Source organism: Pelodiscus sinensis, chromosome 19, assembly GCF_052426305.1.
Source record: "Pelodiscus sinensis isolate ZL-2025 chromosome 19, ASM5242630v1, whole genome shotgun sequence".
Taxonomy (NCBI): domain Eukaryota; kingdom Metazoa; phylum Chordata; order Testudines; family Trionychidae; genus Pelodiscus; species Pelodiscus sinensis.
In genome coordinates, this window is record NC_143070.1 from 5,257,106 (window position 1) to 5,272,644 (window position 15,539).

Genomic DNA, 15,539 nt, shown 5'->3' on the forward strand with positions numbered 1-15,539 from the left:
CTGTTTACAACTGGCCCTTTGGCGCAAAAGCTTTTGTGCAAAAGGACTTTTGCCCGAACGGGAGCAGCATAGTATTTCTGCAAGAAGCACTGATTTCTTACATGAGATCGTCAGTCTTCTGACGGAAATTCAAGCAGCCAGTGTAGACTGCAGAAAAACTTGCCAGTCTAGACACAGCCCCGCTGTGTATGGCATAAACACAAAAATCCCTAGGAACTAAATCCCAGCGTTGGTGTCAACCTGTGGGCTGAGTGATCATGCAAAATAAACTTAATTAGACTTTATAAGGGGGGGGTCCAGTTAACTATATGGAGGGGGTTAAATACATTTTTATGAATACACTGTCTTTGCTGAAAATCCCCCGAGCTCTCAGAGCCTGCACTCCCTCCCCCTCCTCCCAAACTCACACCCCAGTCCCCTCCCCTTGCTCCTCCTCCTGCCCCCAAGTTCCCATTCCTGCCCCAGCCCAGATCCTGCCCCCAAACTCCCTCCCAGAGCCTGGGCGGGCGGTCTTGGACCCATTCTAGGCACCACCAGAAATTCTGCCAACCTGCCCCGTGGCTGGGAACCGCTTTTACGCGGGGTGGGGAGTCCTCGCCGCTGCCCCTGCTCCCGCTAGGACCCAGCAGGCGCGGGGGGGAGCGATCGCTGGCTCCGGCCCGGCCGCAGGAAGCGACTCGCCGCCGCTGCTCGCGGGGACTCTGGGGCCAGGCTCCGGGCCGGATCCCCGAGCCCCGGCGGGGGCTGCTGCGGGGCCCCGGAGCCCGGGCTGCAGCCGGGAGGGGGAATCTCCGGCCGGGCCAGTCCCGCTGCTCCCTCCCCAGGAGCCTCTCCCCGGGCAGCGCCCCCAGCCCGGCCCGGCCCAGCCCCTGCCCCAGGGCGGGCAGCGCTTGGGGGGCAGGTAAGAGAGACCCCCCGGGAGCGGCGCCCCGGTGCCCCCGGGCTGCAGGGGGAGGGGTTGGCCCCGGGCTGCTCCCAGCCTGCGGGGACTTGAGCTGCCTTGGCTGAGTGGGGGGTTATCAGTCCCCGCTGGATTAAAACCTGCCGGGCCCCTAAAGCAGAGCTGGGCAATCATTTTGGATGGGGGGGGCGCCCCCTCTAAGATTTTGGTACGTGATCTAGGGCTGGACTTTTCATTGGAGGGGGTGTAGGGTCTGGGAGGGATGCTGGGGGCAGAAGGGAGCTGGTGTAGGGCACTGGGGTGCAGGAGGGGGTGCGGGGTCTGAGGGGGAGGTTGGGGCAGGAGGGGGTTGCGACCTGGGGCAGGGGACTGGGGTGCGCGTCCAGGAGGGGTGCAGGAGAGGATTCTGGCCTGGGGGAGGGGTGTGGGGGGGGGTGCAGGGTCTGGGAGGGGAATGTGACCTGGATGAAGGGGGTGTAGAGGGTTTGGTTGGTAACCTGGGGGAAGGGAGCTGGGGGGTAGGAGAGGATTCTGGCCTGGGGGAGGGGTGCAAGGTCTGGGAGGGAGTTGTGACTTGGGGCAGAGGGTTTGATTGATAACCTGGGGCAGGAGGGGGTGAGGAGGTGGGTGCGGGAGCAGCCTGGGAGCTAGTCATAGACCCAGGCTGATCAAAACAGCTGGCTGCTCCCATGTGGTGCTGGCCCCACCCCCAGCAAAATCTCTCCGCTCCCATTGACCGGAAACTGGCCAATGGGAACAGAGAGCTTTTGCTGGGGAGGAGGAGCCGCGAATGAAGCGTCCCCCTTTTCCTGCCTCTTGCCTCGCCCAGGAGCAGAGAACCACAGGGAGCAGCCAGCTGCTTAAATTGGCATGGGGCTGCTTTGCGCCTGAGGGGTCCTGGCCCAAAGGATCTAGCAGCGTGGCAGGTCGGATGTGGCCCATCTTGCCCACCCCTGTCCTAAAGTGTGGGAAGTTTCAGAGACCCCATAGCAATAGCCAAAAAAAAGGGTATTCTAACAAAGGACTATGAAAATAGAAATAAAAAAGTTTTATATTTGCATCTAGACTGCTACACAGGTGAAGATGTAGGGGGGGGGGAAAGTATTTTTTTTTGTATTTAGAGGCCCCTCATAACCCGAGGCCCAACGCTGGGCCTTACTAAGCTTGTGCATAAATCCAGCAATCTTTGGCTTTTGCCCCACTGGAGTGTTCCCATCCTTGCTCGCAGCGGGAAAGTCCGCGTGCATGGCAGCATTGTCAGCTCTCAGGATTGGGCCATGGTGCGCCTTCATGAGCATGATTCATGGGCGGTCGGTAATGTAGGCAAGGGAAGGCCCAGCCTGGCCGCTGGGAGGGATGGGGCCCGGGTGCAGCAGCCCCATTTCTCCACGCGGCCAGGAAGGATCAGGCTGGAGGGGGGCGGGGCTTGGCTCTAGGGGCGGAGCCATGGATGGAAGAGCAGGACTGGGTTTTGCATAAGAACATAAGAGCGGCCAGACTGGGTCAAACCAAAAGTCCATCTAGCCCAGGGTCCTATCTGCCGACAGTGGCCAATACCAGATGCCCCAGAGGGAGGGATCACAACAGGTAATCCTCATGTGATCCCTCCCTTGTCTCCCACTTCCAGAGAAACAGAGGCTAGGGACACCATTCCTACCCATTCCTGGCTAAGAGCCATTGATGGACCTAACCTCCATGAATCTATCTAGCTCTTTTTTGAACCCTGTTAAAGTTCTGGCCTTCACCGCATCCTCTGGCAAGGAGTTCCACAGGTTGACTGTGCGCTGAGTGAAGAAAAACTTCCTGTTGTTTGTTTTAAACCTGCTGCCTATTCATTTCATTTGGTGACCCCTAGTTCTTATATTGTGGGAATAAGTAAACAACTTTTCCCTTCCCTAGCTGGGCTCCCATCTGCCGCCCATGGCGTGATTATTTCCTTCAAACCACTGCCCTGGCTTCTCATTTCAGCCTTTGTTCCAGAAGAAAGAGTAAGTTGCTACTAGCCCTAGTAGAAAAAGCTTTAACATGTGACCCCCTCAAGCAGTGATGGGCAACTGAGGCTAATGATCAGTATTCCCAGTAAGCTAAGCGCTCAGGTGGCTGTCCAGGTGCTGCTCGGCTGATTAGCAGAGCACGCACAGCCATCAGCATGTGTTTTGATGAGTGGTGCACATCCACATGCGTTTTGGCGCATGTAACAAAATTTATTCTGCGCACTAGTGGAAAAAAATTGGAACATCGCCAGCGAGGGGGCTGCATGAGTGGCCTGCCCATCTTCGCAGTGGGGGCACAAGAGAGGTGTAACCAAGACGGTCTCCTGGAACAGGGCAGTTTTGCTCACTGCACGTGTGTACCTAGAATTTGCGGGAGGTGCTGACGGAAAGCGCACGGCTTTAGCGGTCGATGCTGTGTGCAGTGAGCACACGCCTCACATCGTGCCCTGGCTTTATGGGTGTGTCACTTAGTGGCAAGAAAAACCCGACGCCAACGGAAACCAGCAGAATCCAGCCACTCCGCACGTGGGCAACAGTAACGAAAGTTCTTGTGGGCCAGCCATTGAACCCTGATGGGCTGCCCGCAGGCCAGTTGCCCATCACGGCCCTCTCGGCTCGAAGACCAGAAAGCAACCACAAAGACCAGCACGTGTGTCCCTTTTACACAGTCTCACCATCTGAAAGCCCATCGTGTGCTGTTGGGGAGCCTGGCTCATGATTTTCGAAGACGTCGGGTTGGCAGGACAGGCTGTAGCAAAGTCCCTGTGCGTAAAAGATCTGGAGCTGGTGTAGACAAAATCAACGGAGCTGAGGTGGAGTCACACCAGCTAGGGAGCTGGCTCGAAAAGTTTGTACTAGCAGGTCGAGCTGATTGTAGAGTGCTGGGCTGTACTGTCTTCTTCCGAGGCTGCACATGCCAGATGAATAAACCACACGGGAAAAAGTCCTACTTGCTTGAATTAGCAGAGTGGGAGGCTGGGGGAGAAGGTCCGATGGGGCTGGGAGGTGGGGAGAATTGAGGCCAATGGGGCTGAGAGGTGGGGGGGAGGCAGGTGATTGGTGCCAATGGGGCTGAGAGGTGAGGGGTAGGGGATTGGGGCCAATGGGGCTGAGAGGTGGGGGGTAGGGGATTGGGGCCAATGGAGATGGGGGATTGGGGCCAATGGGGCTGAGAGGTGGGGGGGGGGGCGATTGGGGCCAATGGGGCTGAGAGGTGGGGGGTAGGGGATTGGGGCCAATGGAGATGGGGGATTGGGGCCAATGGGGCTGAGAGGTGGGGGGGCAGGCGATTGGGGCCAATGGGGCTGAGAGGTGGGGGGTAGGGGATTGGGGCCAATGGGGCTGAGAGGTGGGGGGTAGGGGATTGGGGCCAATGGAGATGGGGGATTGGGGCCAATGGGGCTGAGAGGTGGGGGGTAGGGGATTGGGGCCAATGGGGCTGAGAGGTGGGGGGTAGGGGATTGGGGCCAATGGAGATGGGGGATTGGGGCCAATGGGGCTGAGAGGTGGGGGGGCAGGCGATTGGGGCCAATGGGGCTGAGAGGTGGGGGGTAGGGGATTTGGGCCAATGGGGCTGAGAGGTGGGGGGTAGGGGATTTGGGCCAATGGGGCTGAGAGGTGGGGGGGCAGGCGATTGGTGCCAATGGGGCTGAGAGGTGGGGGGTAGGGGATTGGGGCCAATGGGGCTGAGAGGTGGGGGGTAGGGGATTGGGGCCAATGGAGATGGGGGATTGGGGCCAATGGGGCTGAGAGGTGGGGGGGCAGGCGATTGGTGCCAATGGGGCTGAGAGGTGGGGGGTAGGGGATTGGGGCCAATGGGGCTGAGAGGTGGGGGGTAGGGGATTGGGGCCAATGGAGATGGGGGATTGGGGCCAATGGGGCTGGGAGGTGGGGGGTAGGGGATTTGGGCCAATGGAGATGGGGGATTGGGGCCAATGGGGCTGAGAGGTAGGGGGTAGGGGATTGGGGCCAATGGGGCTGAGAGGTGGGGGGTAGGGGATTGGGGCCAATGGGGCTGGGAGGTGGGGGGTAGGGGATTGGGGCCAATGGAGATGGGGGATTGGGGCCAATGGGGCTGGGAGGTGGGGGGTAGGGGATTGGGGCCAATGGGGCTGAGAGGTGGGGGGTAGGGGATTTGGGCCAATGGAGATGGGGGATTGGGGCCAATGGGGCTGGGAGGTGGGGGGTAGGGGATTGGGGCCAATGGGGCTGGGAGGTGGGGGGTAGGGGATTGGGGCCAATGGAGATGGGGGATTGGGGCCAATGGGGCTGAGAGGTGGGGGGTAGGGGATTGGGGCCAATGGGGCTGAGAGGTGGGGGGTAGGGGATTGGGGCCAATGGAGATGGGGGATTGGGGCCAATGGGGCTGGGAGGTGGGGGGTAGGGGATTGGGGCCAATGGGGCTGAGAGGTGGGGGGTAGGGGATTGGGGCCAATGGGGCTGAGAGGTAGGGGGTAGGGGATTGGGGCCAATGGAGATGGGGGATTGGGGCCAATGGGGCTGGGAGGTGGGGGGTAGGGGATTGGGGCCAATGGAGATGGGGGATTGGGGCCAATGGGGCTGAGAGGTGGGGGGTAGGGGATTGGGGCCAATGGAGATGGGGGATTGGGGCCAATGGGGCTGGGAGGTGGGGGGTAGGGGATTGGGGCCAATGGGGCTGAGAGGTGGGGGGTAGGGGATTGGGGCCAATGGGGCTGAGAGGTAGGGGGTAGGGGATTGGGGCCAATGGAGATGGGGGATTGGGGCCAATGGGGCTGGGAGGTGGGGGGTAGGGGATTGGGGCCAATGGAGATGGGGGATTGGGGCCAATGGGGCTGGGAGGTGGGGGGCAGGCGATTGGTGCCAATGGGGCTGGGAGGTGGGGGGTAGGGGATTGGGGCCAATGGAGATGGGGGATTGGGGCCAATGGGGCTGGGAGGTGGGGGGATTGAGTCCAAGGGGGCTGGGGGATTGATCCTGCCTACACTGCCAGAGGGTGTGTGTGTGTGGAATCCCTATAAAAAAGGACCTATAGACTCTGCTCTTTCCTGATGTTTGTTACAGACACTCGGCAGCAGATTTAAAACTGTCTCGGTGGGTTTAGCCCTGGTCAGAGGGGCCGGGCCTGCGCCGGGGTAAAGCGACCCAGCGTCTTCCCAGCATTGCAGAGTCTGTAAGGAAGGATGGTTTAGACAGTGCTGGGTCCTGCCGTGGGGGCAAGGGGACTGGATTCGACGGCCCCTCGAGGTCCCTTCCAGTCCTGCTATTCCAGGACTCTAGGATTCTAAGAAGGGAAGGGGCCCCGGGTCACGGGACGAGGGTGTGAAAGAGACGAAAGCCCCTTCTGAGACTTCCCCGGCCGCTCTTCTCGCCCCACCAGGCTGCCAAGCAAAGACCACGTGCTGCTCCAGATCCGGACCAGGGACAGGAAATGGCTGGAGAGGAACCTGTTCCGGTAAAGGGGTTGGAAGAGAGGCCCCGGCTGAAGGGGCAGGGTAGGGAAACTCACGTGCTGAGGGAGCGCAGGGGAGAGTCTCTCACTGACCCGCTGGAGCTGCTCGGCTTTGGGGGTGCAAAGTTGCCATCGGGAGAGGGCGGAAGTTCCCTCCTGTTGCTAGAATAAGGCTGGGGACATGGACCAGGCTCCCAGTGCCGGAGCCTGAAACTTCAGCCCACAGGGAGGTCCAGGGGAGATGGCCCAGTCCTAAATGCCAACTCCTTGGATGCTCCGGGGCTGGAGCCCCCCATGCTGGGGAACTCCTCCCCTCTGTGCCCCCCCCCCCCAGTGCCTCCCACTTGCTGTGGTCAGCTGTTCAGTGGCATGCAGGAGATGCAGGGAGGGAGAGGAGAAGGGGTGGGGCAAGAAGAGGCAGGGGAGAGCTGAGAGGTGGAGGGCAGAGGATTGAGGCCGATGGGGGATTGGGGCCAATGGGGCTGAGAGGTGGAGGGCAGGGGATTGAGGCCAATGGAGATGGGGGATTGGGGCCGGAGTGGCGGTTTGGAGGAGGAGTAGGGGCAGGAAGAGGTGGGAGAGGGGCAGAGCGGGGTCAGGAAGAGGCGGGACAGGAAGTGGGGGCAAGAAGAGGTGGGGGAGGGACAGAGCAGGGACAGGAGTGGGGGCAAGAAGAGGTGGGGATGGGGCAAAGCAGGCCTGGGAAGAGGAGGGGCAGGAAGTGTGGCGGGGCGGGGGTTAAGCATGTAAAGGGTTAACCAGTTACCCGGTAATGATCAGCCTTCCCAGCATGCTTACCCCGGTAACTGGTTAACCGGCAGCTTGGAGCAGCCCATGGTGCGGCGTGGCGGGCTTGGCCCGTCCGGAGGCAGCAGCCCAGGTCAGGCTGGAGCAGCCTCCACCCACCCCCTGCGGTGGGCAGGCTGTTCTGGCCCGGCTGGGCCCACCACATCACGCCGTGGGCGGGGGCTTCTCCAGCTGGGCCCCCCCGCAGTGGGACATGGGGGAGGGGGGGCTGCTCCGGGGTTAACCATAGCGTTCAGCCAGCTAACTTTTTACGCGGGAAGTCACATCCCTAGTGGGGGCGGGGCTGGAGCAGAGCAGGGGCGGAGCATCCCCTGGGAACCCAGAGAATCGGTGCTGAGTCACTTGCCACATACCCGTGTCTGAGGAAAGGTGAGGGCCGGGGTTTCTCTCTCCCTGGACTCTTTCGGAGGGGGCGGGGTTTCTCTCTCCCCGGACTCTTTCGGGGGGGGGGGTTCTCTCTCTCTCTCTCTCCCCGGACTCTTTCGGGGGGGGGCGGGGTTTCTCTCTCCCTGGACTCTTTCGGAGGGGGCGGGGTTTCTCTCTCCCTGGACTCTTTCGGGGGGGGGGGGGGGGGGGTTCTCTCTCCCCGGACTCTTTCGGGGGGGGGTTTCTCTCTCCCCGGACTCTTTCGGGGGGGGGGGTTCTCTCTCCCCGGACTCTTTCGGGGGGGGGGGTTTCTCTCTCCCCGGACTCTTTCGGGGGGGGGGTTTCTCTCTCCCCAGACTCTTTCGGGGGGGGGCGGGGTTTCTCTCTCCCTGGACTCTTTCGGGGGCCACTGTCTCCCGACTCACCCTTTGGCTAGTTGGATGGGGATGAACGGGATGGCCCCTGCCTCCTTCCCTCGGCTGGGAGGGACGAGGCCTCCCCACTCCGAGCCGGGTGGGGGGTGGGATTATCCTATGCTGCCCCCTCCCACCGCCGAGCTTCCTTTGTATTAGCCATCCTCCCCCGTGACGCCTGGGACGGTGGCTGGGGCCGCAGGCAGTGGGTGAGGGACTCTTGTTGTTGCAGATGCGGGTGACCTTCGAGGAGGTGGCTGTGTATTTCACCCCGGGGCAGGGGGCGCTGCTGGGCCCCGCTCAGAGAGCCCTCTACAGGGACGTCATGCAGGAGAACTATGAGGCGGTGGCCTCGCTGGGTAAGGGCGTCCTGTCCTATTAAAACCACCAGATCCGCGAGGCGCCCAGTTTCCGCTCAGATTTTTTTTTTCCAAGCCACCCTAGATTTTAGGCGCACGGGCTGCAGATCCAGTGGGAGGGAGACTTCCAACACCACACCCCTCCTGTGGGCTGGCGGAAGCAGGAACCCAATGGGGGTGCTCGGTTGACCCTGCCCCCACAACTTTCAAGGGGGCAGGAGCTTGTATTTGCCTTCCTGAGTTATATCTCCCGGCCTCCCTTCCTTCCTGGGACAGGACTCGGGGCTCAGCAGGTTTAGAAATAGGCAGTGGCTCAGTGCCACAGCTGTGACTGCGTCAGCAAGTCCCCCAGCGCGCATAGATCCTGGGAGGGGTGGGGCGGGTTGCCCCACATACCCTCCCCCCAACATCAGTCAATCCTATCAAGGTTCAAAGACACAGATAGATGCCAGGGCAGCGTGGGACCACTGAGAATTAAAAATCAATTCCCGTTGCATGATGCACAGTGACGTAGCTGATTGTGTCCCATCTACAGGGTTTCCGGTTCCCAAGCCTGAGCTGATCGCCCAGCTGGAGCGAGGGGACGAGCCCTGGGTGCCGGATCTCCAGGTCTGTGAAGAAAGGGGGATCCCGAGAGGCAGCCCACCAGGTGAGGGATCAGTGAAACTGACAAACTAGCCATGGAGGGAAGGGAAAAGTGGGGACTTTCAACCCTCCCTGCCCCCCAGTTCTGCCTCACTCCCCCCAGGTCCAGGCTGCCACTAGCAGAGGTCACACTCTCCTGGGCAGGTGTCACTCACAGCTTCCCACCTCGGGCTGACAGCTGGCAGGGACTTCCTCCCTGACTTAGTTTCCCCCCCACCTGTTGGTTTTGAGCTGGGATATGACGGCAGCATGGAATTTCTCAGCTTCTCCTCCGGTAATTGAAAGGATATCTAAAAGGGTGTCACAGGGAGGAGCGGGGGAAAATTGTTCTCCTTGGCCTCTGAGGATGGGACAAGAAGCAATGGGCTTAAACTGCAGCAAAGGAGGTTTAGGTTGGACATTAGGAAAAACTTCCTGACTGTCACGGTGGTGAAACACCGGAATAAATTGCCTAGGGAGGTTGTGGAAACTCCATCAATGGAGATATTTAAGAGCAGGTTGGACAGACACCCGGGATCTAGACAGTGGTTGGTCCTGCTGTGAGGGCAGGGGACTGGACTTGATGACCTCTCGAGGTCCCTTCTGGTTCTAATGTTCTGTGATCATACGACTGTGTTGTTAGCCCTCTGTGCTGTTCTCCTGTCTGTTCTCTCTGGCGCTGGGAATAACGCCTATCTGGATTCTCTCTCTCTCTCTCAGCAGGGGATGGGTTGGGGAGTGAACGCACTGAGGACAACCCCCATCAGGAAAATCCTGAGAAAGCAGAACCACGTGGGACATTATTGGACAGATCTGAAGGGACTTTTTCCCAGAGTGACGAGCAGCAAAAAGCCTGGGGACGTGAGCTCAGATCAGAGAGGCAGCTAGGACCCCATCCAGGGTTGTCAGTGGGTAAATCCACCAATCCTACAGGAATTTGTAGAGACCCCAAAGAAACCAGAGCCCAGCGGAGAGCCCCACCAGGAAGGCGAGAAAACACCTGCACTGAGTGTGGGAAAAGCTTCAATCGGAGGTCAAACCTTATTTCCCATCAGAGACTCCACACTGGAGACAGGCCTTTTACATGCCCTGAGTGTGGGAGAAGTTTTAATCAGCGAGAACACTTTGTTAGGCATCAGAGGCTCCACACGGGAGAAAAGCCCTATAAATGCCTGGACTGTGGGAAAAGTTTCATTCAGAGCTCGCATCTCATTCGACACCAAAGAGTCCACACGGGAGAGCGGCCGTATATGTGCCCGGAGTGTAGGAAAATGTTTCGGGACGGCTCAGCCTTTATTAACCATCAGAGAATCCACACGGGTGTTAAACCCCATAAGTGCCTGGACTGTGGGAAAAGCTTCATTCAGAGCTCCCAGCTTATTACACACCAAAGAGTCCACACGGGAGAGCGACCCTACAAGTGCCCGGAGTGTGGGAAAATGTTTGCCGACGGTTCAGTTCTTATTAACCATCGGAGAATCCACACAGGAGTTAAACCCCATAAGTGCCTTGACTGTGGGAAAAGCTTCAGTCGCAGGTCCTCCCTCGTTAGACATCAGAGGACCCACACAGGCGAGAAACCCTTTGTCTGTGAGTGCGGGAAAAAGTTCAGTGACAGTTCAGCCCTTATTGTGCATCAGAGACTCCACACGGGGGATAAACCCTTTAAATGCTCTGACTGTGGGAAAAGTTTCATTCTAGTCTCCCGGCTCCAAGCACATCAGAGAATCCACACAGGCGAGAACCCCTGTAAATGTCTCGAGTGCGGGAAGAAGTTCAGTGACCACGCAAACCTTATCACGCATCAGGGTACCCACACAGGAGAGCGCCCCTATAAATGCCTGGACTGTGGGAAAAGTTTCAGTCACAGCTCAGATCTCATTAGACATCAGAGAACCCACACAGGAGAGAGACCGTATACATGCCCGGACTGTGGGAAAAGTTTCAGTCAGAACTCAAATCTTATCATACACCAAAAACTGCACAAAGGAAAGAAACCTTGATTGTGGTGGATCTTTCAGTTGAGGCTTTGACCATACTATGCATCAGCAAATCCATACAGGGAAGACACCTCTTAAATGTTCTCAGAGTGGAAATGATTCCCGTGAAGCGAACAGCATAGTAGATCGCAGAGATCCCAGGCTACGTCTAGACTGCAGGCTTCTTTTGGAAGAAGCTTTTCCGGAAGAGATCTTCTGCAAAAACTTCTTCCAAAACAGAGCGTCTGCACGGCAAAAGTGCATCGAAAAAGCGATCTGCTTTTTCGAAAGACAGCGTCCACACTGAATCGCATTTAAGCTGTGATTACCATGGACGGCGTGACCACCAGGGCACCTGTGCTTTTTCCTCTTCCGAAAGAACTCCCTCTTCCCTGTCCACACACGCCTTTTTCCAAAAGAGCTCTTTCGGAAAAAGGCTTCTTCCTCGTAGAAAGTGGTTTACCAATGTTGGACAAACCCCGCTGTTCTTCCAATTTTTTTCCCCAAAGAACGCAATTGTAGTGTGGACGTAAATAAAGTTTTTTCGGAAAAAATGGCTGTTTAAAAAACAAAACAAAACTCTGCAGTGTAGACATACCCCCATAAAGGAGACAAATTCTCTTAATACCTTTAAAAAGCAGTGGCGCAGCGTCTGGGACTGGGTGCGAGCCGGGATAGCTGATTCCTGGCTCGTGCCTGGTTCCCCCAGCTGCGCCTCTCCTTTTTAAATGTATTAAGAACCTGGTGGCTCTTAATACATTTAAAAAGCAGAGGCGCAGTGTCTGGAACCGGGCGCGAGCCAGGAATCAGCTGATTCCTGGCTTGCACCCAGTTTCCTTGCTATGTCTCTGCCACCCCTGCCCTTCGGGGGGGACAAGCTTTTAAGCGGCTCCCCCCAGCACCGGCTCCTGCTTCCTCACCCCCCCCCCCTTGCTGCCTCTCTCTGATAGAGACAGCAAGGGGTGGGGGAAGTGAAGAGTCGAGTGACTACTTGACTACCTGATAAGCATATGCTTATCGGGTAGTTGACTAGTCTCTTACAACTCTATGGAGCACCAGCACGGGCTCTCCAGTTGCTGGGGGGGGGGGGGGTGGGGGGGGGGTGCAGCCTTGAGCCTCAGCGATCGGATCTGGGCAAGCCAGGAGCTACATCTGGCCCCTGGGCGTTAGGTTCCCCACCCCTGTTTTATAGGATCTGTTTCTTAGTTCCAGCATGCATTAGTGGCCTTTGGCTCTCAGGGATATATTCCTGGAACATGAACATCTTTTTTCCTGTGCAAAGGTGGTTTTAAAATATTTTTATCCTCAATTGGAGGGATGGGGGGGGGGGGGGGGAGAGAAAGAAAAATTCACTTTCCGTTCTCTTTCAGGAGAACTAAAATGGAATTCCTCAGCTTCCTCTACTAGGTTCTTGTCAATTCCATATTCTCCCTGCAGTGGGAAGGTGAAATTGACCTGGTTTCTCACGTAGGCTGTGGACTATGTATTATCCAACTTTTTAAACACCCAAATGTCTTTTCAGGTTTTCTTGACTGTCTGCAAAGGTTATCCAGGGAGTAGCAGCTCATTTTGGCCGCTTTTAGAAACTGAAAAAGGACAGTGTAGAGGCTGGAGGAGTTGTAGCACGGTTTAATCTCCCAAACAACAGACACTCCTCCAAAATCATTGGAAGCAGCCTCTTTCTGGTGGCTGAAAAGAAATCGCCCTGGGAGAAGAACTTTCCAGGGCGATTTAGATGACGTATCATCAGATTGGGGGAGTGATATGCGAATGTGCCGGTTGTGTAAATAGTTCTCCTTGTGCAATTTGTGAGTTGTAACATTATTTCTTTTCTGGCTGGGCGGTAAGTCACGGTGGCTGTGTCCAGACTCAGGGGTTTTTTCGAAAAAAGTAGCCTTTTTTCGAAAAAACTTCCCCTGCGTCCAGACTCAAGCTGCGTTCTTTCGAAATTAATTCGAAAGAATGCGGCTTTTCTTTCGATGGCGGTAAACCTCATTTCACGAGGAAGAACGCCTTCTTTCGAAAGTTCCTCTTTCGAAAGAAGGCGTTCTTCAATGTAAATAGGGCTTCTTCAAAAGAGAGCATCCAGACTCACTGGATGCTTTCTTTCGAAAAAGCAAGCCGCTTTTTCGAAATTTCTCCGTGCAGTCTAGACGCTCTCTTTCGAAAGAGGCTCTTTCGAAAGATGCTTTCGAAAGAGCCTCTTTCGAAAGAAGCCTGCAGTCTAGACACACCCGGTGAGTGCCGCCTTTTTAAACACAAAGATTTGGTCGGGAGTATAACTGAACGGGATGGGACTGTGAAAATAGCCGCACCGAAATACCCCTCCACCCCCGAAACACTGTGCAAACAGCTACATTTGTTGAATTTGTCATTTGAGACGTGATCTCTTTCTAGTTGGGAGATCAGTCGCTCACGGCATCAACATCCCTAGCCTGATGTACACTTAAAAGTTAGGCCAATGAAGCTGTGGCAGTCGGGGATGTGAATTATCCACATGGAACTCAGAGCAATAACCAGCGTTCCCTCTAATTTTTTCCATCCCAGTGTGGAGTAAAGACTTGGGTTGCAGCTCATCTCTCTGGCAAACCTTGCCTGAGAGCTGGAACCTCCTGTCCAGCTGCCTACACCCTGGGCTCTGCGTGGATGTTTTCTCCCTCCCACCCCATTGCTTCAACACGCCTTCATCCAGAGCTCCACACCCAAGGCATGAACCTTCCGCTTTGCTGTCCAACTCTCTCTGGAGGGACGTGGCTGTTGTGAAGCACCCACAGACCCTTTGCACAGACTCCAGCCCCGTCCGTTTGCTTAACAGCTCCAGCACCAGAGAGCAGAGAGGCGACAGAAAACCACAGACACCTGGCTCGCAATGCCCTGCATTCAATTCTCTTTTTCCTTGCGGACCATCTGTATTCCTCCGGGCTTGATGCAAGCCAGGTAGCTTCTCCCTCTGGAGATCTTCTTCCTCATCTTGCTTTCTCTCCCCTACACTGACCTACGACCCTCCTGGCTCTGGCCCATCCTTTCTTGTCCCCCGATGTATGCGCTCTGCCTCCCAGCACCTGACTTTGGCTAACTTTCCAGAGCTCTAAACCAAAAACAGAACCCTTCCCACCAATCAGAGCAGGAAAAGTCTTTTCAACCGTTTTTTTAAATAAAATACCCCTTTTTAAAAACAATTACAAGTGTCCCCAATACCGACCGTTTTCAGACACACAAAAATTGTTTCTACCTTTGCAACGCAGGCGTCTCCCAGCCTCTGTGAATCAGTTGTTAAGAAGCCCCTTGTCCCTAGCCCTGGGAAGACACTGACCTCGCCCAGCAATTAGAAATCATAAATGATACAAAAAAAACCCCTCCATTAACAGGATGATTTGGGGGATCAATTCTGTTGCATGAACAGGAGTGTTGTGAGCAAGACCCGAGAAAAGTCATTCTTCTGTTCTACTCGGCGCGGATTAGGCCTTGGAGTGTTGCGTCCAGTTCTGGGCACCACATTTCAAGAACAATGTGGAGAAATTGGAGAAGGTCCAGAGAAGAGCAACAAGAATGATGAAAGGTCTAGAGAACATGAGCTAGGAGGGAAGACTGAAAGAACTGGGCTTGTTTAGTTTGGAAAGGAGAAGACTGAGAGGGGACATGAGAGCAGTTTTCAGGTATCTAACAGGGTGTCACAAGGAGGAGGGAGAAAAATTGTTCTCCTGGGCCTCTGAGGATAGAACAAGAAGCAAGGGGCTTAAATTGCAGCAAGGGAGGTTTAGGTTGGACATTAGGAAAAACTTCCTACCTGTCAGGGTGGTTAAACACTGGAATCAGTTGCTTAGGGAGGTTGTGGAATCTCTATCACTGGAGATATTTAAGAGTAGGTTAGATAGACATCTATCAGGGATGATCTAGACAGTACTGGGTCCTGCCATGAGGACAGAGGACTGGACTCAATGACCTCTTGAGGTCCCTTCCAGTTCTAGTGTTCTATGGTCCCCCAAATCATCAGGGCAGGTGAATGGGAAATGGCAGCCTGTGCTGGGGGCGTGGAGGCGCCTTGCACTGAACACGCACAGGGGATGGCACGTAAAGGAGAGGTGGAGGTGCTCCAAGGGCTGCCCTATAGACACGCCGTCTCCAGCATGCTGGGGGGAGGAGCAGCTGCGGCTTTGTGGTGCCTGTTCCGGGGCCGCCGCTGTCCTCCGAGGCCAGAGAGTGGGAAGGGTGAGGGCAGGACCGGAAGCAAGGAGTTGGGAAGCTCAAGCGGCATCTCCGCCAGCTGGGTGGGACATGGGGTTGAAAAGGGGGGGGCTGGAAGAGGAGGGCCCCCTCATGGCATCCCTGCCGGCACGGCGGGACACTTAAAAGTGTAGCCAGTACCGGCCAAAAGGGAGGTGTAGGAGGAGGCAGCGAGAGGCGGACAGGCCAGATGGCTCAGATCCCTGTCGGCAACCAGCCTTCCCCAGCTAGTATTCTGAGGCCGGTGAAACGTACGCAAAGCAGGAGGTCGGGAGTGGCCCAGGGCAGGGCAATTGCATAAGCCCGTGGGTCGGTGAGTTTCGGGTAAATGCCCCACCAACCGGACAGGGGATTGGATCTGTGTCTGTACGGCTCAGGCCCGGGGCTCGGAGAGTAGGCAGGCCTGAGCCCCCCCACCTCCTCTACCCCTTGGCCAGATTTG

General features: G+C 56.7%; 1 protein-coding gene across 1 annotated transcript in view; it reads left to right on the top strand.

The window, feature by feature from the left end:
• LOC102463376 (uncharacterized) overlaps window positions 1–15,539 on the top strand; it is a 48,592-nt gene that overhangs the window by 18,950 nt on the left and 14,103 nt on the right. Inside the window, exon 7 of the mRNA XM_089771467.1 lies at window positions 9,928–10,895. Within this exon, the coding sequence (XP_089627593.1) occupies window positions 9,928–10,895 (968 nt within the window). The remainder of the gene's footprint in view (window positions 1–9,927; window positions 10,896–15,539) is intronic.